Source organism: Herpailurus yagouaroundi, unplaced genomic scaffold (genome assembly GCF_014898765.1).
Source record: "Herpailurus yagouaroundi ecotype Mexico unplaced genomic scaffold, PumYag 205, whole genome shotgun sequence".
NCBI classification, from domain to species: Eukaryota; Metazoa; Chordata; class Mammalia; order Carnivora; family Felidae; genus Herpailurus; species Herpailurus yagouaroundi.
The window spans coordinates 12,766,301-12,789,872 of NW_024412436.1; the positions used below are offsets into that span (position 1 = coordinate 12,766,301).

General features: G+C 44.3%; 1 protein-coding gene across 9 annotated transcripts in view; it reads left to right on the forward strand.

The window, feature by feature from the left end:
- CDC42BPA (CDC42 binding protein kinase alpha) overlaps positions 1-23,572 on the forward strand; it is a 247,697-nt gene that overhangs the window by 81,306 nt on the left and 142,819 nt on the right. For all 9 annotated transcript variants that reach the window (XM_040451888.1, XM_040451895.1, XM_040451889.1 and 6 more), the window contains exons 6-9: positions 4,441-4,641; positions 6,990-7,238; positions 9,326-9,405; positions 11,353-11,519. In XM_040451888.1, coding sequence (XP_040307822.1) covers positions 4,441-4,641; positions 6,990-7,238; positions 9,326-9,405; positions 11,353-11,519 — 697 coding nt within the window. The remainder of the gene's footprint in view (positions 1-4,440; positions 4,642-6,989; positions 7,239-9,325; positions 9,406-11,352; positions 11,520-23,572) is intronic.

Here is a 23,572-nt window from a genome sequence, read left to right on the forward strand (position 1 = left end):
CATAGATAGGAATATTGGGAGTTTCTATGCCTTCTTCTTGACATTAACAGTGTTTCTCCTATAGGGTCAAATTTAGCATGATGTTTGCTGTAAACTTTTGGTGTATATTCTTCATAAGATTAAGGAAATTTCTGTTTCTTATTACTAAGAATATGTTGTTATTGTTGTTATTGTCGTAATTAAATGATTTTTCTGCATCCATCGAGATGACGATATTAGGATATTTTCCCTTTAATCTGTTAATCTGATGGATGACATAGATTGTCTAATGTTAAGTCATCCATTCTCTGGCTAAACATAACTTTATGATGAAGGCGTATTGATATTTCTGAACAAATTGCTAGGTTGACTCTGCTAATATTTTATATTGTATTGTTACCTGAGATTCATACTTGAGATTGATCATATCTGAGGTTGTGGTATGATTTTCTTTCTCAAATCATTCTTGTCTGGTTTCTGTGGTTGTGTATTTTAGCCTTATAAAATGGACAGGGGAGTAGTCATATCCTCTCCCCTTACCCATTTTGGCTTTAGAGCAGTTAATCTGTAACACAGGGGTTATGTAATTTGTAGAATGGTGGAACTCACTTTAAAAATTTTTTTTCAACGTTTTTTTATTTATTTTTGGGACAGAGAGAGACAGAGCATGAACGGGGGAGGGGCAGAGAGAGAGGGAGACACAGAATCGGAAACAGGCTCCAGGCTCCGAGCCATCAGCCCAGAGCCTGACGCGGGGCTCGAACTCACGGACCGCGAGATCGTGACCTGGCTGAAGTCGGACGCTCAACTGACTGCGCCACCCAGGCGCCCCTGGAACTCACTTTTAAATCACCTTTGCCTTAGTGAGGTTTTGTTTTCTTCTTCTTCCTTTTTTTTTTTTTTGTTTTTTTTGTTTTCCAGGTAGATTTTATACTATTGATTCAAACTTTTTAATGGTTATAGGTCTCTTTGGTTTTCTATTTCTTCCTGAGTCAGTTTTGGTAAGTTATTGTTTTTTTCCTATGAAAATTGTCTGTTTTCTCTGAGTTTTCTATTTTGTTGGTATAATGTTCAGATTGCACTCTTCATAGCTTTAAAATCTGTTACATGTGTAGGGTTTTTTTGTTTTTTTCCACCCTAATGTTGTTTATTTGTGCTTTTCTTTTTCTTTGTCAGTTTGCTATATAATAGAGCATCTGACTCTTTTTCAGTTCTAAATACTTTTCAACTTCAGTTAGAACATTTCTGTGGACCATGATTATATAGTTATGTGCTTTTTAGTATCCGTAGTATTGTATTTGCTTATTTATATACAATATCCGCTTTAGAGTAAGGACTATTACATGGGGCTGCCTCTTGCTTCAAACCTCGTATAGGGTGAGGGCCCTCTTGTCCTCCTGTATATGTTAAAACCTGAGGACCTAGAACATGAAAACCAACATTCCCCAGCCAGCCCCACTCCTTGCTCTAATGATTATCACCCTGGTTCCCAAACATTTCTTGATTGTAGGCCCCTAAGAATTTCTTTTTTTTTTTTTTAAGAGCTCATTTATATGTTTATAAAGATGGTTGTTTTGTATTTTATGTAGCATTTTTAAGAGTTTGTAGTGGAAGAGTTCTCAAGTTACTTAATCTCAGGATTGCCAAATATGAAGTCTATTCTAATGATTAACCAAGAATGATTTTTTTTTTTAGAAAATCCAGAATATTAGCCGTTATTCTACCCTGAGAATGTTCATTTTTTGATATGCTCCTTTATTTATTTATTTTTTTAAATATGAAATTTATTGTCAAATTGGTTTCCATACAGCACCCAGTGCTCATCCCAACAGGTGCCCTCCTCAATGCCCATCACACACTTTCCCCTCCCTCCCACCCTCCATCAACCCTCAGCTTGTTCTCAGTTTTTAAGAATCTCTTATGGTTTGGTTCCCTCTCTCTCTAACCTCTTTTTTTTTTTTTTTCCCTTCCTCTCCCCCATGGTCTTCTGTTAAGTTTCTCAGGATCCACATAAGAGTGAAAACATATGGTATCTGTCTTTCTCTGCCTGACTTATTTCACTTAGCATCACACTCTCCTGTTTCATCCATGTTGCTACAAAAGGCCATATTTCATTCTTTCTCATTGCCACGTAGTATTCCATTGTGTATACAAACCACATCTTCTGTATCCATTCATCAGTTGATGGACATTTAGGCTCTTTCCATACTTTGGCTATTGTTGAAAGTGCTGCTATAAACATTGGGGTACACGTGTCCCTATGCATCAGCACTCCTGTATCCCTTGGGTAAATTCCTAGCAGTGCTATTGCTGGGTCATAGGGTAGATCAAGTTTTAATTTTTTGAGGAACCTCCACACTTTTCCGGAGCGGCTGCACCAGTTTGCATTCCCACCAACAGTGCAAGAGGGTTCCCATTTCTCCACATCCTCGCCAGCATCTGTAGTCTCCTGATTTGTTCATTTTAGCCACTGTGACTGGTGTGAGGTGGTATCTGAGTGTGGTTTTGATTTGTATTTCCCTGATGAGGAGCAGCGTTGAGCATCTTTTCATGTGCCTGTTGGCCATCTGGATATCTTCTTTAGAGAAGTGTCTATTCATGTTTTCTGCCCATTTCTTCACTGGATTATTTGTTTTTCGGGCGTGGAGTTTGGTGAGCTCTTTATAGATTTTGGATACTAGCCCTTTGTCCAGTATGTCATTTGCAGATCTCTTTCCCCAGTCTGTTGGTTGCCTTTTAGTTTTGTTGATTGTTTCCTTTGCAGTGCAGAAGCTTTTTATCTTCATGAGGTCCCAATAGTTCATTTTTGCTTTTAATTCCCTTGCCTTTGGGGATGTGTCAAGTAAGAAATTACTGCAGCTGAGGTCAGAGGTTTTTTCCTGCTTTCTTCTCTAGGGTTTTGATGAGAACGAGCAATCCTAAAATTTGTATGGAACCACAAAAGACCCCGGATAGCCAAAGTAATATTGAGGAAGAAAACCAAAGCGGGAGGCATCACAATCCCAGACTTTAGCCTCTACTACAAAGCTGTAATCATCAAGACAGTATGGTATTGGCACAAAACCAGACACATAGACCAATAGAATAGAACAGAAACCCCAGAATTACACCCACAAAAGTATGGCCAACTCATCTTTGACAAAGCAGGAAAGAATATCCAATGGAAAAAAGACAGTCTCTTTAACAAATGGTGCCGGGAGAACTGGACAGCAACATGCAGAAGGATGGAACTAGACCACTTTCTCACACCAGTCACCAAAATAAACTCAAAATGGATAAAGGACCTGAATGTGATCTGCTCCTTTAAAACATACAAAGAATTAATTTTCTTGTACTTTAGAGTACCTTATAAGATGTGTTCCCCAAATCATTTTTAGCAATTATTTTCTCATTTACATCTAACTTACCATAATTATATGCTCAGCTATTCTTTATTGGGACTTAATTTTTTGAAGAGTATGTTTTTCTCCCTTTGTAACTTTTTAAATTAATAAGTGGTTTGCAGTACGTTGTCAATATTTATTTCCTTAGGTTTCAGTTGAGATGTTTAAAAAGAAAAGGATATTTTGAAATAATTTCTGGACTGCTCATAAATACTGGCCTTTTTGGGGCGAGTTACTTTTCTTCCTTTCAGTGAATTGTAGGGGTGCCTGGGTGGCTCAGGCGGTTGAGCGTCCGACTTTGGCTCAGGTCACGATCTTGCGGTCCGTGGGTTCGAGCCCCGCGTCGGGCTCTGTGCTGACAGCTTGGAGCCTGGGGCCTGTTTCAGATTCTGTCTCTCCCTATCTCTCTGCTCCTCCCCTGTTCACGCTCTCTCTCTCAAAAATAAATAAACATTAAAAAAAATTTTTTTTAATGAATTGTAGGATTTTCCCAGGTTGATTTTTTTTTTTTATATGTACATGGTAGTCAGATAATATCAGTAATGAATGTTCTGTACTGAGTATTCAATTTGTTTTTAATGGTTGTGTGTCCAAATCATATGGCAACCCTAAGTATAGTCAGTGAAGCAACAGCAGAATAAATATTCTATAGTGTTATGAAATCAGAGGACTGCCAGTGTCGAGATTATATAAAATTTAATTGTGTGTACAAGGAGACCAAATTCAGGTAATGAAAAAGTTGTAGGTGTTTTGAAATAATGTCTGTTGTGTATTTAAGTAAATCTAAATATTTTTAGTTAAAAATTATTATTTATTGGGGCGCCTGGGTGGCTCAGTCGGTGAAACGTCCGACTTCAGCTCAGGTCATGATCTCATAGTTCGTGAGTTTGAGCCCCATGTTGGGCTCTGTGCTGACAGCTCGGAGCCTGGAGCCTGCTTCGGATTCTGTGTCTCCCTCTCTTCCCTTCCTCTGCTCGTGCTCTGTCTCTCTCTCAAAAATGAATAAACGTTAAAAAAAAATTTAGCAATTATTTATTTCTAATGTAGTCGATTACTAACAGTGTGTGAACTTCTTCAGGTCCAGTCTTCAGTGGCTGTTGGAACTCCAGATTATATCTCTCCTGAAATCCTTCAAGCCATGGAAGACGGGAAAGGCAGATATGGACCTGAGTGTGACTGGTGGTCTTTGGGCGTCTGTATGTACGAAATGCTTTATGGAGAAACACCATTTTATGCAGAATCTCTGGTGGAGACATATGGAAAAATTATGAATCATAAAGTTAGTATATTTCACTTTTTTCAACAACTGAATGTGGTAAATAATACATGTAATAAATTTAAAGTAATGTGATATTTAAAAAGAAAATATTTTCTTTTATTTATTTATTTATTTATTTTTTAATTTTTTTTTTTTCAACGTTTATTTATTTTTGGGACAGAGAGAGACAGAGCATGAACGGGGGAGGGGCAGAGAGAGAGGGAGACACAGAATCGGAAACAGGCTCCAGGCTCCGAGCCATCAGCCCAGAGCCCGACGCGGGGCTCGAACTCACGGACCGCGAGATCGTGACCTGGCTGAAGTCGGACGCTTGACCGACTGCGCCACCCAGGCGCCCCAAAAGAAAATATTTTCTAAGAACAGTGAACAGTTGAATTTCTGTGCTAATAGGGAACATGACTAAACATGAATAATCAAAATCCATAAATTAGACGTAAGATTATTAGCTCTCCCTTTGCCTGTATTTTATTAGAAATGCTAATAAATAGGAAATTAAGGGGCGCCTGGGTGGCTCAGTCGGTTCAGTGTCCAACTTCGGCTCAGGTCACGATCTCACAGTTTGTGGGTTCGAGCCCCGCGTCAGGCTCTATGCTGACAGCTCAGAGCCTGGAGCCTGTTTCAGATTCTGTGTCTCCCTCTCTCTCTGCCCCTCCCCTGTTCCCGCTCTGTCTCTGTCTCAAGAATAAATAAATATTAAAAAAAAATTTTTTTTTAAATAGGAAATTAAATGGTTTCATCAGTAGAATAACAAAGATCGTAAACAGATAATTTGTATCCTTAATACTATAAGTACATTAATAACTAGAATGCATTTAAAAAATTCTCATCCTTGGCAGTAATAACACAAAATGCAAATCAAAATAAAAATGAGCTATTTGTTTTCTCACCTGGCAAAGATGAAAAATTATACTCTGTACTGTAAATAACTCAGTGAGATGAATGTTGTTAGATGTTGTTGATAGGAATGTAAATTGACGTAGCCTTTCTGTCAACAGGTTTATAAGTACGCATCTAGAGCCTTAAAAACGGTTGAACTTTAGGGGGGCCTGGGTGGCTCAGTTGGTTAAGTGTCCAACTCTTGGTTTCGGCTCAGGTCACGATCGCATAGTTTGTGAGTTCAAGCCCCACATCGGGCTGTGCGCTGACAGTGCAGAGCTTCTTGGGATTCTCTGTCTCCCTGTCTCTCTGCCCCTCCCCTGCTCGCTCGCTCGCTCACAATAAATGAATAACTTAAAAATTTTTTTTTAAATGATAGAACTTTGGATTGAGCAACTTGAGTTTTAGGACTCTGCCCTAAAGGAAACATTCAGTTCAACCAAGATGTATGTACAGGGATACCTCTTCCAGTCTTGTTTATGATCAAAGCAGTGGAAACAATCCAGATTCACCACAGCGACAAATGGATAGAACCTTATTAACCCATTTAGTACGAAGTGAAATAGAAATAAATTATAAGAAGTTGTTTCTGGTTGATTGGTTTCAGCAGAGCATGAGCAGTTGCAAAAATCTGGAATAGGAATATCCCATAAAAGGAGTGACGATCTGTTCTTCTTAGTTGATCTGGTGAAACAGTTACAATTAGTTGACTTTGCTGTGTAGTTGATGCTTTTCCAGAGAGTTGACGTTTCCTGTAGAGTTGGCGCTCTGGTACCTGGCTGTGAAGGTAACCTGCTAAAGTAGTTAGGAAGAGTGGACAGACAGGGAAGGGCTACGCAGTTGTAATTAGCACGTCGAGCATTTCGGAGAGACACCGTTGTCTGTGACATGGCAGGCCAGAGCCTGGGTTCCGGAGTTGGGCCGCTCCACCCAAGCCCGTCGTATGACTGGGAGCGAACTCCCTGGGCCTTTGTTTCCTCCTCTGTGCAGTTGGGATAAGAGAGGTGCCTACCTTCGACCCCCGCTATGAGGACTCACCAGGTGGGTGCGTAGAGCACGTCATGGTGTCAAGTACACGTTCCGTTCTTTCCAAATATCTGTTATCGTTACTCAGCCCTTCATTCGCGACTTATCCGAACGTTACCTGTCACATACGCTCTCCTGAAAGGTTGAGTCAGACTCTACTTTTAATAAGTTCTCTTCATTCCGACAGCAGAGTGAGGTACGTTGGCATTTGATTTTTTCTTCTTCCTGCAGTGTGTGCGTGACTGAGTCACACTTAAAATGACAAGTTCCTTTAGGAAAATTCTCTGTTCTCACCCATCCCTGGATCTCCTGTAGTATGAGTACTTGGTAGCAGTGAACACTTATTAGACATTTTTAAGAGAAAGCGCATCTTGAAAAACGAATGAATGTTCGTCAGCCTACTTAGGGAGTTAAACACTGGTTTCTATTTTGTGTCTGTTTTTCAGGAGAGGTTTCAGTTTCCAGCTCAAGTGACCGACGTGTCTGAAAATGCTAAGGATCTTATTCGAAGGCTCATTTGCAGCAGAGAACACCGACTGGGTCAGAGCGGCATAGAAGACTTTAAGAAACACCCCTTTTTCCATGGAATCGATTGGGATAATATTCGAAACTGTGAAGCACCTTATATTCCAGAAGTTAGTAGCCCCACAGATACATCCAATTTTGATGTGGATGATGATTGTTTAAAGAACTCTGTAAGTATGACTCTGTGAAGGGCTTCTGTCTCTTTCTTTTTAACATGGTCATAAAGCAGTTTCATGGGCCTCCTCATCAATTACCAGTCAGACCGTTATCATGGCTTCTAGTATTTGTTCTCCCAGACGTGAAGCGATTAAGAGAGTCCACTGAGGGGCGCCTGGGTGGCGCAGTCGGTTAAGCGTCCGACTTCAGCCAGGTCACGATCTCGCGGTCCGTGAGTTCGAGCCCCACGTCGGGCTCTGGGCTGATGGCTCGGAGCCTGGAGCCTGTTTCCGATTCTGTGTCTCCCTCTCTCTCTGCCCCTCCCCCGTTCATGCTCTGTCTCTCTCTGTCCCCAAAATAAATAAAAACGTTGAAGAAAAAAAAAAATTAAAAAAAAAAAAAGAGCGCCATGGTACTGGACCATTGCGGGGCTTGACAAATCACCCGGGGTAAATAAATTGAGAAGCATTTATTCATAAGAACCTGAGCTTTGGTTAACAAGCGCCCCCACCGCCTTCCATCAGCTTGGTTGGGGCCGTCGAACGTTGGCAGGAAGCTGCTTCTGCTGATGCCATTGGGAGAGCTGCCCATGCCCGGTGGTGGTGCCTTGAGAGATAGCAAAGTTGTGGGGAAAGAAGGGGGTGGAAATCTACGGCCTGCCTGTCCTGAGGTCCCGGCCTTACCTGGGGTGGTGGCAGACCGACAGGGTAGCCAGGCCTTCAACCACCTGGGGCTTACGGGCCTGTTAGGTCCTCAACCCCTTCTCCAAACCTTTAGGTTACATAGGTGCAATTTAGGACAAGAAGAATGCATGATTTTATGGTTTTTGTCTGGTTAGTCTTTTTTTTCTTTTTTTTAAGTTTATTTTGAGAGAGAGAGGGAGAGGGAGAGAGAGAGAGCGAGAGCGAGAGCGAGAAAGGGAGAGAGAATCCCAAGCAGGCTCCACACCATCACTGTGGAGCTCAGATGTGGAACTTGAACTCACAGAACCGTGAGATCATGACCCCAGCTGAAATCAAGAGTCGGCCACTTAACTGACTGAGCCACCCGGGGGCCCTGTCTTCTTAAATTTGAACTTTATTTTTTATTCCACTGTTTTATTTCTTATGGTTTTAATTCTACACTAAGAATTTTTATATTAATTTTATGTCACTTTTCACTGTTCAGTAAGTAGCATATGCAAGGCAGTTAAGAACTTCTTATGCTTCCCTCTCGGGACTTTCCTCATCAGTTTCTTTCTTATTATAGGAGTTGTATTTACCATTAACAGAAATTTGAGTCCTTCCAAATTCGATACGTGGTACAGTCGATTCTGATCATGGTAGTTACATGTTCAACTAGGTTTCTGTGTACCCTGTGTTAGTGAACCGGGGAAACTCCTAGGGGAAACTCACGGTTAGGTTCTTGTGAGCCTCTGGTCTTTTGATCAGCCAGTCAATACATAACCTTGTTTTATGTATGTTTCTATTTAAAGTCACTTTATTTCATGTATACTGTTGATTGATGAAGTTCGAATTCACAGCCAGCGGCCATGTAACTCGCGCCCGAACAGAGCTTGTCTAACGCACGTACTTCTTCATAGGGCACGCCACAGCCGCCTTGCTTAGGAGGGCCGGATGGCTCTTGGGCCCTGTGCCAGCAGGGCAGAAAACTGTGAAAGACATGGCACACCTAGGCCCCGGAAAGAGCACGGGTTGGTAGTATCTCAGCTGACCTAGGAAGGCAGAACGCCTCCCTGTCCAGTCCCAGCTGCGAACGTAGGCCCCGGGCAGCTCGGTTTTGTTTGTTTGTTTCTCTGCATACGTCCCTGAGCGAGTGCAGAAGGACTGTGAGTATCGATTTCGAGTCACAAATAATTCTTAGCGACGAGGCGGATCGGCAGGTATGAATACGTGATTAATGACTGGACTCTCGGCGTCAGCCTTTCAGTCTCGATTTTCGTTTTTATTAGAATTTTATCGTACGTCACTACGCATCTGCACCAAACCAGATCGGGGTTTCTAAATCCAACGGGCCCGTATTTCCGCTTGACATCCAATATGTGGATCGGCCTGCAGGTCACAGTCGCTTATTTCTTACCAGATGTTTTCTCGTCCCTTAGGAAACGATGCCCCCCCCCACGCATACCGCCTTTTCTGGCCACCACCTGCCGTTTGTTGGTTTCACATACACTAGTAGCTGGTAAGTTTGAAAAGTTAACATACTTTGGACAGCTTAAAGCCCATTAAAATGAACTGAGGTTTTAAAATCTGTACAAGAAAGCCTTGAAAAAAAACAAAAAATTTCAATACAGGATGAAGCTACTGTTGGAAAAAGTTAAACACACGAGGACTTTAAGTGATTTTGGAGGAGAAAGGACAGTAGAGCTCAGAATCTTACTCTTAGCCACGGGGCACCAACTGGAAGAGTCCTTTGCTCTTGAGCAAATACACCCCGTGTGCCAGGCAGGCCCCGTCACCTTGGCCGTCTTCTCACAGACCGCCACTCTGCTGCCCACTGCCCGTTCCTCCTTACCCGGCCTAGGCTGAGTGCGATTGTAATCACTCGTGTGCCCCGTGACCCCTCGGCCGCCTCTTGCTCTGTCACATGGTTTCGCTAAGGCGACATCATCCTTACAGTCCCCGTTTCTGCCCGCACCTGTGCCGCTCAGGGTCCACAGAAAAACACCTGACCGCTCTTGCTGGTCCTTCCTTAAGTTCGTGGTTACCAACCTCCCGCGCCCCTCTTGCTGCCTGGAAAGTGCGCCGTGTTACCCTCCGTGCCCATTCTTCCGCTCCCCCGGGTAACTGTCTCGTGCTTTGTACTTTCCTCTGAAACCTGTCGCCGTGCTCTCACCTCGCAGTCTCGCCTCCTGTTTCATGGAGAGGTTGCGGCGGGTGGTTTCCACACGCTCCTTCACACGTGGACCACCTGCCTCCCTCTGGCCCCGGGCTCTCGTCTGTGCGGATGAACTGGGGGGGTTTCCGGGGCACTTGCCTGGCCGCCTCTCACCTCTCTGGCCACTCCTCTGTCTCTGGCCCTGTGCCCCAGCGCTTAGTCTTGGGACCTTTCCCGCTTACGCTCTGGCACACTGCCAGAAATTTGCTGGTGTGTCCCCGGCAGAGACCTCTCCACTCTCTTCTACTTAGAATCTCTCAACCACCCGCTTCACGTGTTTCTAATGTTGTCTCTTGGATTTCTCTGAACGCGTCTGGTCCTGCCAGAAGTCACAGCGTATCGCCCCTCCATTCAGGACCAGCCCCCACTGTCCTCCCAAGCCCAGTGCCTTCGTATCTTAATCCAAACCAAACTTCTCACAAGGCCCTGCACGACTGGCTTCCTTTATCTTTCTGTTTCTCCCTACTCTCGACCTTGTTTACTCGACTCCAGCCACACACATCTCCTTTCTGGCCTGTGAATGTGCCAGACACGCTCTCGCCTCAGAGCTTTTGCACTTCTGTTCCATCTGCTTGGAATGCTGATTCCCCTGTGGCTCCCTTGGCTGGTCCCCTTCCTCGCTCTGGACTTTCCTCCGAGTTCCTTTCTGAGTGATAGCTGCCTGGCCACTTTGTCTAGATTTTTATTTCCTCCCCATTAATGCTCGACACCCCCCCCCCCCCCCCACCCCCACACACACACACTCCTTCCCTGCTTTGTCTCTTAGCAGGCAGCTCTAATGCCCTGAAGGTTTTACTCATTTGTCTGGTTTGTTTCTGTCCCTGGAAGCCAAGCTCTTCATGGGCAAGCATCTCTTTTGCTCTCTGTTGAATGTCCAACACTTTACATATTTTTAGTTAAGTATTGAATTAAAGAAAGCATTCACTTTTGCATCCAAATTTTGATAGCGAGGACATGATGTGTGCTTTGGACTATGATTTCACTTGGGTGGTCACCTTGTTTTCAGCAAACTTCATTTTACGATTTGTGGTTATTTAAATTCAAGATAAGTGGGACGATTTTTCACTTAAAAATTCTTCTCAAAAGTCATTTGTGTTGAGTTGTGCAAAACATGTGTTTTACAGTCACTGCAGAGATGGCCAACTGTAATTAGCTATTTAAATCCATGTTTTAAATGGACAGTTTCAAAAGGCTCTTTTTTCCTTCAGACTTTCTGTTTCTGTGTGAACTCACCTTGTTTTGTCTCCGCAGTGTTCTTTCTGATCGGAGCTGTTTACGAGTGACAGCCGGGCCCGCTTCCCTCGACCTGGATGTCAACGTTCAGAGGACTCTGGACAACAACTTGGCCACGGAAGCTTATGAGAGAAGAATTAAGCGCCTTGAGCAGGAAAAACTTGAACTTAGCAGAAAGCTTCAAGGTAAATATGTTTTAAAGATGGTGTTTTTCCCTTTTTTGAATTGGACTCACAGTTTTAGGAACTGTGTATTGTAAGCGTTGTTTTATCTTGAAAAGAAATTTATTTTATGAGGTGGAAAAAATCCAGTGGAAGAAAGTCACGCAGAATACAGTATGATACCATTTACGTAAACTCATGACATTAACAGTAAACCGCAAAACAGCCCTTGTTCCCCCGCGGGTGCGTATGTGTGCACATAGACACGTCTGGGGACAAGGAGCCCTTCGCATCCTAGCGTACCGCTCGGTGTGCCTACCATATTTCCTTATCCTAAAAAGTTCCTCTTCCTAGCACACTTTCTCTGCGACATTGCTCCTGTCCTCATACTTGATTTTGTTCGTTCTTTCTTTCTTTCTTTCGTTCTTTCTTTCCTTTCTTTCTTTCTTTCTTTCTTTCTTTCTTTCTTTCTTTCTTTCTCTGTCTATCTGTCTATTTTAAGTTTATGTATTTATTTTGAGAAAGAGAGAACGTGAGCAGGGGAGGGACGGAGAGAGAAGGAGAGAGAGAATCCCACGTAGAAGCCCATGCAGGGTTCAAACTCACGAACCGTGAGATCATGACCTGAGCCAACACCAGGAGTCAGATGCGTAACCGACTGAGCCACCCAGGCGCCCCAAATACTTGGTGACCTTAAAATGCATGTTGGCAGACCTCTTTAATATTCCGACTTCTTGGTCTCTTGATTGTTCATGTCCAATGATCTTGTCCTCCGCCCGATCTCATCCACTCCAGTCTTGAGACTCTGGCAGCTAAAATCTTTATTAATCTCCATTTCAAGCAGACCCTGCGTGATCTCCTGTTCACGCTGGTCTGGTGAACCCGCTTTGGTGCCTCCAGTATGCCTTCAGTCCCGTCGTTACCAACAAGCCTGTCACCTTGCCCCGTGGTCAGTCCTAGCCCCCTCATGGGGACCCCCACCTCTGTTGCTCCCTCTTCTACGTGTCCCTCCTTTGCCAGGACCCCAGCTCTGTGTAAATGCATTATGTCTGCTCCTGTGTGGCCGACGGTAACGTACCGGGGACACGTGGTGTGCTGACCGATCCCACTTCGAATTCACGAGTGCTGATGTCAAGTTGACTCTTGGCGAGTGCTGCCCGGTCCGCGTCTTCGCACCTGTCCGCATTTGACCCACCAGACCACGCCCCCTCCTGAGAGCTCTTTCTTTGGGCTCTGGGACGCCCGAATCTCCTGGTTTTCTGTTGAACCAGTGATTCCCAGTCTCGCTCCCTGATTTCTGCCCGGCGCTCTGACCTCCAAATGCCAGGGTCCTCCGAGTACCCCGTGAGCCGAGGCGCCCAGAACTGCAGCCTCCGAGGCACCTGGAAGCCCTGTCATTCTGTCACAGCTCACATCCTGCCGCCAGCGAGTCCGGTGGCTCTGCTGTCACCGAGGATCCCGACTCTGGGCATCGCTCGCTGCACGGCCCCCTCCCTGTTCACAGCACCACCGCTGCCCCCTGCCTTCCGTGACAGCCTTCTCGCGGGTTCCCCCACCTTCCGCGCCCCTCCTCCCCCACCTTCCCGATCCGTTTCCAACACAACAGCCAAGCAATCCTCTTAGGGCACAGTTTAGACCATTTTACCTCACGGCCTCTTCTCCACCCCGCGGGTTTTCCGTCTCACTCACTTTAACAGCCAGGCTCGCTGTCTGTGCCCGGCTTCTTCGTGCCTTTCTGACTTCACCTCCTAGGCCCCCCTACCCGCCTGCTGCCCTGTCCTTCTTTCGGCCTCTAGCCACTCCTTGGCTGTTCTTCCCACAGCTTGGCACATCCCCACCTCAGGGCCTTGGCGTTAGCTGTTGCCCTGCCTGAAATTGTCTTCCTTTGCTGTTCACATGGCTCATTCCCTTACATCCTTCAGATTTCTACCTGAATATTACCTTTAAATGAGGCCTTTCCTGACTGCACTATTTGAAACCTAGTCTTTTTTTTTTTTTTTTTTTTTAATGTTTATTTGTTTTTGAGAGAGAGAGTGTGTGAGCAGGGGAGGGGCAGAGAGAGAGAAGGAGACACAGAGTCCGAATCAGGCTCCAGGCTCCGAGCTGTCAGCACAGAGCCCGACGCGGGACTTGAACCCAGGAACCGTGAGATCATGACCTGAGCCGAAGTCAGACGCTTAACTGACTGAGCCACCCAGGCGCCCCTGAAAGCTAATCTTGCTTTATCTTCAGCATTCACTATCCCTCTTCCCTGCTTTATTTTCTCCAAAATAAAGGACATAACATACAATTTATTTTACTTAACTCCTTTTGTGAATGAAGGAATGTAATCAAAAAGCTTGTAACTCTTAAGAGAGAAAGAGTCAAGTTTTTGCAATAATAAAATTTCGCTATTATACTTTTAGAGGCCCAGTAGAGAAAAACACTCCCCAGACGTCAATAAAACAGACTGCTTTCTATTTTTTCCATAAGTTGCCAAGACCTCTGCATGTGGATTAATTCCTCTTTATCGTGCAAGTTGTTTTGACATTCTAATAAATATATTTGCCACATATCATTGTGTAAGTTTAAGATGTCCAACTTACTAATTTGATACATTTATCTGTTGTAACGAGATTGCTGTCGTAGGACCGTTTAGTGCCTTCTCCCATGTCACATAATTACAGTGCAGCTCGGCTGTCTGTATTGACCACTCTGCTCCGTAGATCTTTATGATTTCTCTACCACTTGTTGTGAGTTTGTACCGTGAAATGACATCCCCCCACCCCTGCCCCGTCCCCGGTAACCAGTTTTACTCTTTGTTGTTCTATGAGCTTGACTGTTTCAGATCTCACGTAGAAGTGATATCGTACAGCGTGTGTCCTTCTCCATCTGACTGCTTCACTCCGTGCAGTGCGCTCAGGGTCCGTCCATGTTGTCACACACGGCAGGACGTTTCCTTTCTCGTGGCCGAGTAATACTCCGTTGTGTACATATGCCCCATCGTTTTTAATCCGTTCATCCACCGATGCACCTTTAGGTTGTTTCCACGTCTTGGTTACTTGCAAAAGTTTTCTCCCATTCTGTAAGTCGCCTTTTCATTTTAGTAATTGTTTCTTTTGCTTTACTGAAGCTTCCGTGTTTGGGACAGTCCCATTTGTTAGTTTTTGTGTCTGTTGCGCGTGCTTTTGGTGTCATATGCAGAAAACCACTGCCAGGACCAGTGTCCAGGAGCTTCTTCTCTGTTCTCTTCTAGAAGACTTCTAGAAGTCCTATGCTGTCAGGTCTTTATGTTTAAGTCTTTGATCTATTTTGAGTTAATTTTTGTGAGTGGTGCAAGAGGGGCCCACTCTCGTTGTTCTGCACGTTTCCCCAGCACCATTTGTTGAAGAGACTGTCCTTTCCCCATTGGGTGTCCTTGGCTCCCTTGCAGAATTAGTCCGCCATGTTTGCCACAATTTGATCGCAGGCTCTGTTTCGTTCTGTTGCTCTGCGTGTCTGCGTTTGTGCCCATAATGTATTGTTTTTATTATCGTCGCTTTGTAGTGTGGTTTGAAAGTAGGAAGCGTGATACCTCTGACTTTGTTCTTTTTGTCAGGATCCCTCTGTCTGTGCAGTGTCTTTAGTGATGCCACAGCAGAGTTTAGGATTGTTTCTTCTGTTTCTGTGAAGAATCCCTTTGGTGTTTTGATGGATATTATGTTAAATCTGTACATGGCTTTGGGTAGTGTAAACATTCTAACAGTATTAATACTTGTGATCTATGAACGTGCAACGTCTTTCCAGTTGTTTGTGTCGTCTTCTGTTTCTCAGGAAACTCTTACAGTTTCCATTGTACAGATCTTGTCCTTCTTGGTTAAAAGCGTTCCTGAGTAGTTTATTGTTTTTGATGCTGTTGTGAATGGGATGGTTTTCTTTACTTCTTTTTCAAATGTCTCATCATTACTGTAAAGGAATACAACAGGTTTATGTGTTGATTTTGCATCCTGCAACTTTGCTGAAATTGTTGATTAGTTCCAACTGTTATCTGGGTTTGCTCTTGGGGATTTTCTATATGTAAAATCATGTCAACAAATAGTAACAGTTTTACTTTTCTCTTTCTGATTTGCATGCCTTTTATTTCTCTGTCTTGCCTGATTGCTCTGGCTAGCACTTCCAGGACTGTATTGAATAGGAGTAGAGAGAGTGGACATCCTTGTCCTCTTCCTGATCTTAGAGGAAAAGCTCTCAGTTTTTCTCCATTGAGTATAATGCTAGTTGTCACTTTGTTGTAAATGGCCCTATTTTGTTATGTCCCTTCTATATCCAGTCTGTTAAGGTTTTTTATCACGAAAGGATGTTGCGTTTTGTCAGATGCTTTTTCTGTGTCTGTTGAGATGAATGTGTGATTTTTATCTTTTATTGAGGTGATCTGTGACATTTATTGATTTGTGTATATTGGACCACCCTTGCATCCCAGAGATAAATCCCACTTTGTCGTGATATATAATCCTATGACTGTGTTCTTGACTTTTGCTTGCTAATATTTTGTTGAGAATTTTTACATCTATATTCATCAGAGATATTGGTCTATAGTTTTTTGTGGTCTTCTCTGGTTTTGGTATCAAGGCCTTCTAGAAAGAACTTGGAAATGTTCCCTCCTCCTCATTATTTTGAAGAGTTTGAGGAAGATTGTTAGTTTTTCTTAAATGTTCGGTAGAATTCACCAGTGAAGCTGTCAGTTCCTAGAGATTTCTGTGTTGGGAGGTTTTTGTTTACTGATTCAATCACATTATTCGTTACTGGTCTGTTCAGACTTTCTCTTTCTTCCTGAGTCAGTCTTGGTAGGTTGTGTGTTTCTAGAAATGTATCCATCTCTTCTGGTTGTGTAATATCCTGGCCTATAATTGTTCATAGTATATGATCCTATATATTTCTGTCGTTTAAGTTGTAATGTCTCTTCATTTCTTCCTCTTTTTTTTTTTTTTTTTGGATTTTTTTTTCTAATTTTTTTGTTTATTTTTGAGAGAGAGAGAGAGAGAAAGTGTGAGCCAGGGAGGGGCAGAGAGAGAGAAGGAGACACAGAATCTGAGGCAGGCTCCAGGCTCTGAGCTGTCAGCACAGAGCCTGATGTGGGGCTTGAATTCATGAACCATGAGATCATGACCTGAGCCGAAGTCAGACACTTAACCAACTGAGCCACCCAGGCACCCCAAGATATTTATTTATTTTTGAGAGAAAGAGTAAGCAGGGAGGGGCACCTGGGTGGCTCAGTCGGTTGGGCATCCAATTTCGGCTCAAGTCATGGTCTCATCTGTGGGTTCGAGCCCCGTGTTGGGCTCTGTGCTGACAGCTCAGAGCTGGAACCTGCTTGGGATTCTGTATCTCCCTCTCTCTGCCCCTCCCCTGCTCATGCCTGTCTCCCTCCCTCCCTCCCTCTCTCTCCCTCTCTCTTTCTCTCAAGAGTGGATAGACATTTTTTAAAAAAAGAGAGAGAGCAAGCAGGGAAAGGACAGAGAGAGAGAGGGGGGACAGAGGGTCCAAAGCAGGCCCTGTGCTTACAGCAGGGAGCCCTTTGCGGGTCTCAAATTCATGAACTGTGAGATCATGACCTGAGCTGAAGTCGGACACTTAACCGCCTGAGCCACCCGGGCGCCCATCTCTTTAATTTTATTGTAGTCTCCTCTTTTTTTCTTAGTGTAGCTAAAGGTTTGTCTGTGTAGTTTATTTTTTCAAAGAACCAGCTCTTAGTTTCTTCAATCCTTTCTGCTGTTTTTCTGGTCTTTCATTTGTTTCTGCTCTGAACCTTATTTTTACCTCCCATTTGCTAACTTTGGACTTAATTTGTTCTTCTTTTTTTAGTTCCTTGAAGTGTAAATTAGGTTATTTGAAATCTCTCTAATTTATTAATATGGTCATTTTTGCTATCAGCTTTCAGAGAACAAACTGAAGGTTGCTGGAGGGGAGGTGGGTGGGGGATGGGCTAGATGGGTGGTGGGTGTTACGGAGCACACGTGTTGTGATGAGCACTGGGTGTTGTATGTGAGTGATGAGCCACTGAAATCTTTTCCGGAAACTAATGCTGCACAGTACGTTCACTGCATAGAATGTCAATAAACTTTTTTAAAGAAAAAAAAAACTTCCTCTTCGAACTGCTTTACTCCATCGATTCCACAAATCTGATATGTTTGTATTTTCGTTTTCGTTTGTCTTGAGAAAATTTTTTATTTCTTTTCTGATTTCTTCTTTGACCCAGTGGTTGTTTAGAATCATTTAATTTGCACATATTTGTAGTTCTTCTCGCCTTCCTCTTGTTGATTTCTAATTTCATACCATTGTGGTCAGAAAAGATGGTATAAATTCTTTTTAAATTTTCTGATATTTGTTTTATGTCCTGTCATGTGATCTGTCCTGGAGCCTGTCCTGCTGTCACTTAAGAATGTGTATTCTGCTTCTGTTGGATGGAATGTTCTGTAATGTCTGTTAAGTCCCTTTGTTCTAAAGTAGGGTTCGATTGCAACATTTCCTTGCTGATTTTCTGTCTGGATCATTTATCCATTGTTAATAGTGGGGTATTGAAATCACCTACTATTATTGTATCGTCTCTTTCTTCCTTAAGATCTGTTAGTACTTGCTTAATATGTTTTGGTACTTGGGTGTTGGGAGTGTATACATTTACAGTTATATCTTCTTTTTAAAAAAAATATTTATGTTGAGAAAGAGAAAGAATGGGAGTGGTGGGAGAGGGGCAGAGAGAGGGAGAGAGAATCCCAAGCAGGCTCCATGCTGTCAGCTCAGAGCCCCATGTGGGGCTCAATCCAACCAAGAGATCATGACCGGAGTCGAAATCAAGAGTTGGACACTTAACCTACTGAGACACCCAGGCGCCCCGGATTATTACATCTTGTTAACGTACTGACCCTTTTGTTTTTCTACAGTGACCTTTGTCTTGTTACCATTTCTGGCTTGAAGTCTCTCTCGTTGGAAAGAAGTATGGCTGTTCCCACTTTGTTTTGGTTTTTGCTTGCTTGGAGTATTATCTTCCCTCCTTTCGCTTGGAGCCTGTGTGTATCTTCAGAGCTGATAGGTCTCCTTTAGGCAGCATATATATTTGGGTCTTGTTTGTTTGTTTCTGAACTCCTTCCCCCTGCTCCATGCCTTCTTGTTGGTGAGTGCGATCCAGTTATTTTTAGGGGGATTGTTGATTTGTAAGCACTCACTACTACCATTTTCTCTTTTGCCTTCTGGTTATTTTGTGTCTCCGTTGTTTCCTTTAACTTCTCCTTCTGTCTGCCTTTGCCGGTTGGTGGTTTTCCATGGTGATTGGCTCCTTCCTGTTTTAACCTTTTGTGCCTCTGCTCTAGATTTTTGCCGTGTGGTGACCATGAGGTTAACATAAAATGTCTCATAGGTAAAATAGTCCTGTCTCTGATGATAGCAGCTTCATTCACCTATAAAGATTCCATCCTTTTATGCCTTCCCTTTTATACTTTTGGTATCGCAAGTTTTCTCTTCTTATGCTGTGAATTTGTTATCAGATTGTAGTAGCTAGGGGTGCCTGGGTGGCTCAGTCGTTAAGCATCTGACTTTGGCTCAGGTCATGATCTTAGGGTCTGTGAGTCTGAGCCCCACGTCGGGCTCTGTGCTCACAGCTCAGAGCCTGGAGCCTGCTTCGGATTCTGTGTGCCCCCCCCCCCCCCCCCGCCTCTCTGCCTCTCCGCCACTCACACTTTGTCTCTCTCTCTCTCAAAAATACATAAGCTTTAAAAAGTAAAATTGTAGTAGCTATAGTTATTTTAAATGCTCCTTTCCTTTAACATTTATGCTATCATTAAGTATGTGACACACTGTTCTGAAATAGGGTTACAGTTTTCTAGTTCTGAATGTCTGTCATCTGAATCAGAATTTTGTGTGCTTTCATTTTCCGTTGTTTTTCTTTTTTTTCAATTTTTTCATGTTTATTTATTTTTGAGAGACAGAGCATAAGCAGGGGAGGGGCAGAGAGAGAGGGAGACACAGAATCCGAAGCGGGCTCCAGGCTCCGAGCGGTCCGCACAGAGCCCAGGATGGGGCACGAACTCACAAACGGTGAAATCATGACCTGAGCCAAAGTCGGGCGCTCAACAGCCTGAGCCACCCAGGCACCCCTTGTTTCAGTTTTAAGAGCTCCTTTCAACATTTCTTGAAGGCAGGTCTGATGGTGGTGAGTTACCTTAGCTATTGTTTTCTGGGAAAGCCTTTATCTCTCCTTCATATCAGAAGGATAACTTTGCTGGATAGAATATTCTTGGCTGGTGGTTTTTATCTGTCAGTACTTTGGATATGTCATTCCACTCTCTCCTGCTCTGTGGTTTCTGCCGAGAAATCTGTTGATAGTCTAATGGGTGTAAGTCACATCCCTTTTCCCCCTGGTAAAATTTTTTTACCATTGATGCAGCTCCTGGGTGACTCAGTTGGTTAAATGTCTGACTCTTGATTTTGGCTCATGATCTCACGGTTCATGGGATTGGTTTGTGTACTGATAGTACAGAGCATGCTTGGGATTCTCTGTCTCCTTCTTTCTCTGCCCCTTCCCTGCTCGCATGCGTGTTCGTTCTCTCTCTTTCTCTGTCTCAAAAGAAACTAAAAAAAGTCTTTACCATTGACTCTTGACAGTTTCATTATAAGGTGTGTTAGTGAAGATCTTTTTTCATTGAGATAGTAATGTGTCCTGTTCAGCTGCGTGGACTTTTATGACCAGTTCTTCCAGTTTGGGGAAGTTCTCAGTTATTTTTTCTTTAAATAAACCACCTCCCTGTGGTATCCTCATTTTCCTTAGGTTCGCTTGTCTGATAGAGTATGGTAACTCTTGTGGAGTTTCTTCACTTTTTAAAAATCTCAGATCTCTCTTCTCTTCCACCTGAATCATTTCTAGATTCCCCCCCTCCAAATCATGTATTCTCTTTGATCTGATTCTTGATCTGCTCTGTTTTCAGTGCTTTTAAAAAAAAATTTTTTTAACATTCATTTTTAGAAAGGGAGGGAGAGAGAGAGTGAGCATGAGCAGAGAGGAGGAGGGGCAGAGGGAGAGAGAGGGAGAATCCAGGCAGGCTCCACGCTTAGCGCGGAGCCCGACACGGGGCTCAGTTCCACGACCCGTGAGATGGTGACCTGAGCTGAAACCAAGAATCTGTGCTCAACCCACTGAGCCCCCCAGGTGCCCCCCAGTGCTTGGTCACGCATTTTTCAGCCTCATAGATTGAGGCCTTCAGCTTCAGAATTTTTGTTTGCGTTTTTCTCATAATTTCAGCCTCTTTTGTAAAGTACTCCTTCTGTTCGCTAATTTTATTCCTGAGTTTACTGAGTTGCCTTTCTGAGTTTTCTCATAGTTCATTGAATTTCTGCCTAACCGCCATTTTGAATTTTTTATCTGTGAGAACACAGTGCTTCATGTCTTTGCATTTAGTTGCTGGAAAACAGTCCTTTCTTTTTGTGAAACCGTATCACTGTGGTTTTCTCATAGTGCGTCATGAAATGTACCTCTGTGGTCACACTTGAAGTAGCAGACACCTCTCTTACTTAGGGAAGGTTTTGTCTCCTTGGATTCTAAGGGTTCAACAGGTTGTCATTCAGGAGCCTTTCTTTTGTTTTCCAGAAGGTGGCGCTGTAGCACAAGTTTTCGGTTTCTCCTAGAGCTCCCTCTAACCGGAATTGAGCTAGGACAAGGCTGGCTTGCAGATTTCATTGGCTCAGCCTACCTCCGCGTTCAAGTATCATAAAGGGAGATCTAGAAAGAGCCAGGCTGGGGCTCTCTTCCTCACTCTGTAAGGTGTGGGCGATTCACTCTGCCCTTTAGCCTCCTACCCCGTGCCCTTTTCCTATTTGGCAAATGTGTTGATGGGGAGACTGGCCACGTATTTGAGACAGACTCTTCTCCTGAGGCAAGACTCTTGTTTCTCAAATACTCTAGTACCGGAGGAGATTTTAGTCTGCATTTTAGAAGCCCCTGACTTCCCACGCAGGCTCCAGATACAACAAAGACACCACGATGAAAATAGCAGCACATATTTAGGGATCTGGAGGTTTCCGAGTTGTTTCAGCAGCCCCACCCATTCTCCAGAAGCTCTGGTGTGTGTTTTTCCTCCAGCATAATAGCGCTCCGTTTAGGGCAAGCTGGGGCCTAAGCCTGGCCACAGAACTGGGTGAAGTTCAGAAATCGGAGCCAGCTGCCAGAGTCTTCTCGCCTCAGAATGGCTGTTCCCTCCCTGTTTCGTTGTCCTGTGTCCTCTCTGCTCTCTCAGATACTTGATTTCTGTAAAAATAAGATTTTTGCAAGTTACATTTTTGGACTTTTTGCAGCAGGAGTGATGGAGCAATGACCTGGTGCTTCCTACTCCTTCCTGTTCTGAATGAGAAGATTGCTGTATAGGAGGCTTTGGGGATGTTTTAAATGATCTCACGTGTTCTTAGGCAGTATCATTCTGTGTGGGTGGTATCGTTTCACAAAGCAAACCCAGTGAAAATAAGACATCATGGTCTTTTGTATCAACGCGCATTTCATGCAGTGGCACAGTTTACGTGTAAGCTACTCCATCCATTTACCAGCTATTTATTGAACACTGATGGCCCAGGAACTGTTCTGCACACGACTGGCGGTGGGGGGGGTGACGGTGAACAGAAAAAGAGGACAGTACTGGCCCTCGCAGCGCGTAGCTTCTACTTTGAGGACACAGACACAACCTCAAATACAAAGCAGGGCCCATCAACTGCGAACAAGGAAGGTGGAGACCGTGAGATTTTGGTCAAGATGAAGACACCGCGTGAGATGGTCAGTTCACAGAAGACCGCGTGCTCTGGGGAAATGGTTTAGGACCGCCAGTCGTCGCCAGATGGTCAGTGTTAGCAGACGTGAGTGTCAGGTGACTGTGTTTCCTTCAGCCACTTTGTCAGCCTCCGTGACGGAAGGATGGAGTGGGAGAGTCCCATTCGGCCGACACGGGCGCCTTCCAGGCCGTGTCACCGAGGAGCAGAGGGCAGACAGGCCGCAGGCGGGTTTGCAGAGCAGTTCCTGTAGCGATGGACCACGGGATCTAACGCGGGCAAATAAGGAAGAAAAGAGAAAAAGACCGAATAATGTCACGACAGTGGATTCGATCTCTCGGTGGGAACGAGGAATCAGTGAGGTGGTCCCTCGAGTAAGTGCACTGTGGAGATAAGAGACAGAGAGAGGTGTAGCTGCAGTCACGGTCTCGGAGGCCGTGCGGTTACCGAGTCTCGGCCGGGCTTCCGGGAGCACTTCTCCATGGGCCAACCGCCAGCAGAGGAGCAGTTCCACTCTGTGACACGGGAGCCTGCTTCATGTTCTGTACGATGCTGAGCTTTCTTGGTCCTGTGCCCGTATGAACACCACCCCCCCGCCGCCACCTGCACACATACACGTTTCTAGGTTCACGTGAGGCAGGAGCCGTGGGTCCGGGCTGTGACCCGCGGATCTGGCGGTGTAGCCGGAAAAAAGTCTCCCAGCTAGGTTGTTTTCGGCTGCAAGTCATAGACTTGTTAAATAATATGGATTTGTTATCTCAGGACGGCAGAAATAGACCATCGCAGGGCCAATTTGGGGCTTAGCTTCCCTTTGATGTTCACGGCTTTCCCCTCCTGATTCTGCCGTACTGCCCAAGTCCCAGACCTCGTGTGCGCACACGTGCGGAGACCGAAAGAAGGTTCCTTTCCTTTCATCCATCTCTTACTCCACAGGAGATTAAAACTCTTCCAGGAAGCCCTTAGGGGACTTCTTCTCAAGGCACTGGGAGTTCTAACTAGGTCACATACCTAATTCTTAACTGGTACTCGGCACGTAGCGTGGGACTACCATGATTGATTCGAAGCGTCTTCTATCTTTGGCTGGTCTGCCTTGGAGCCTGATGCCGGAATGTGGTTCACAAGCAGTGAGAGGGGAATCGCTTCTGGGTAAAAAGCCCCAACAGTGTCTGCCTTGGGGGGTTTGTGTGCCAGAAAGCCAGAGTGTTGGGTGGATTGTCTATTTTGATGTGAGAGTTTACTAGGAGTAATGAAAAGGGTCGTAATGGTAAGAAGCGCAGTGAACAATGTGCGAAATTGTTATTCAAAGAGAGAATAAGAAT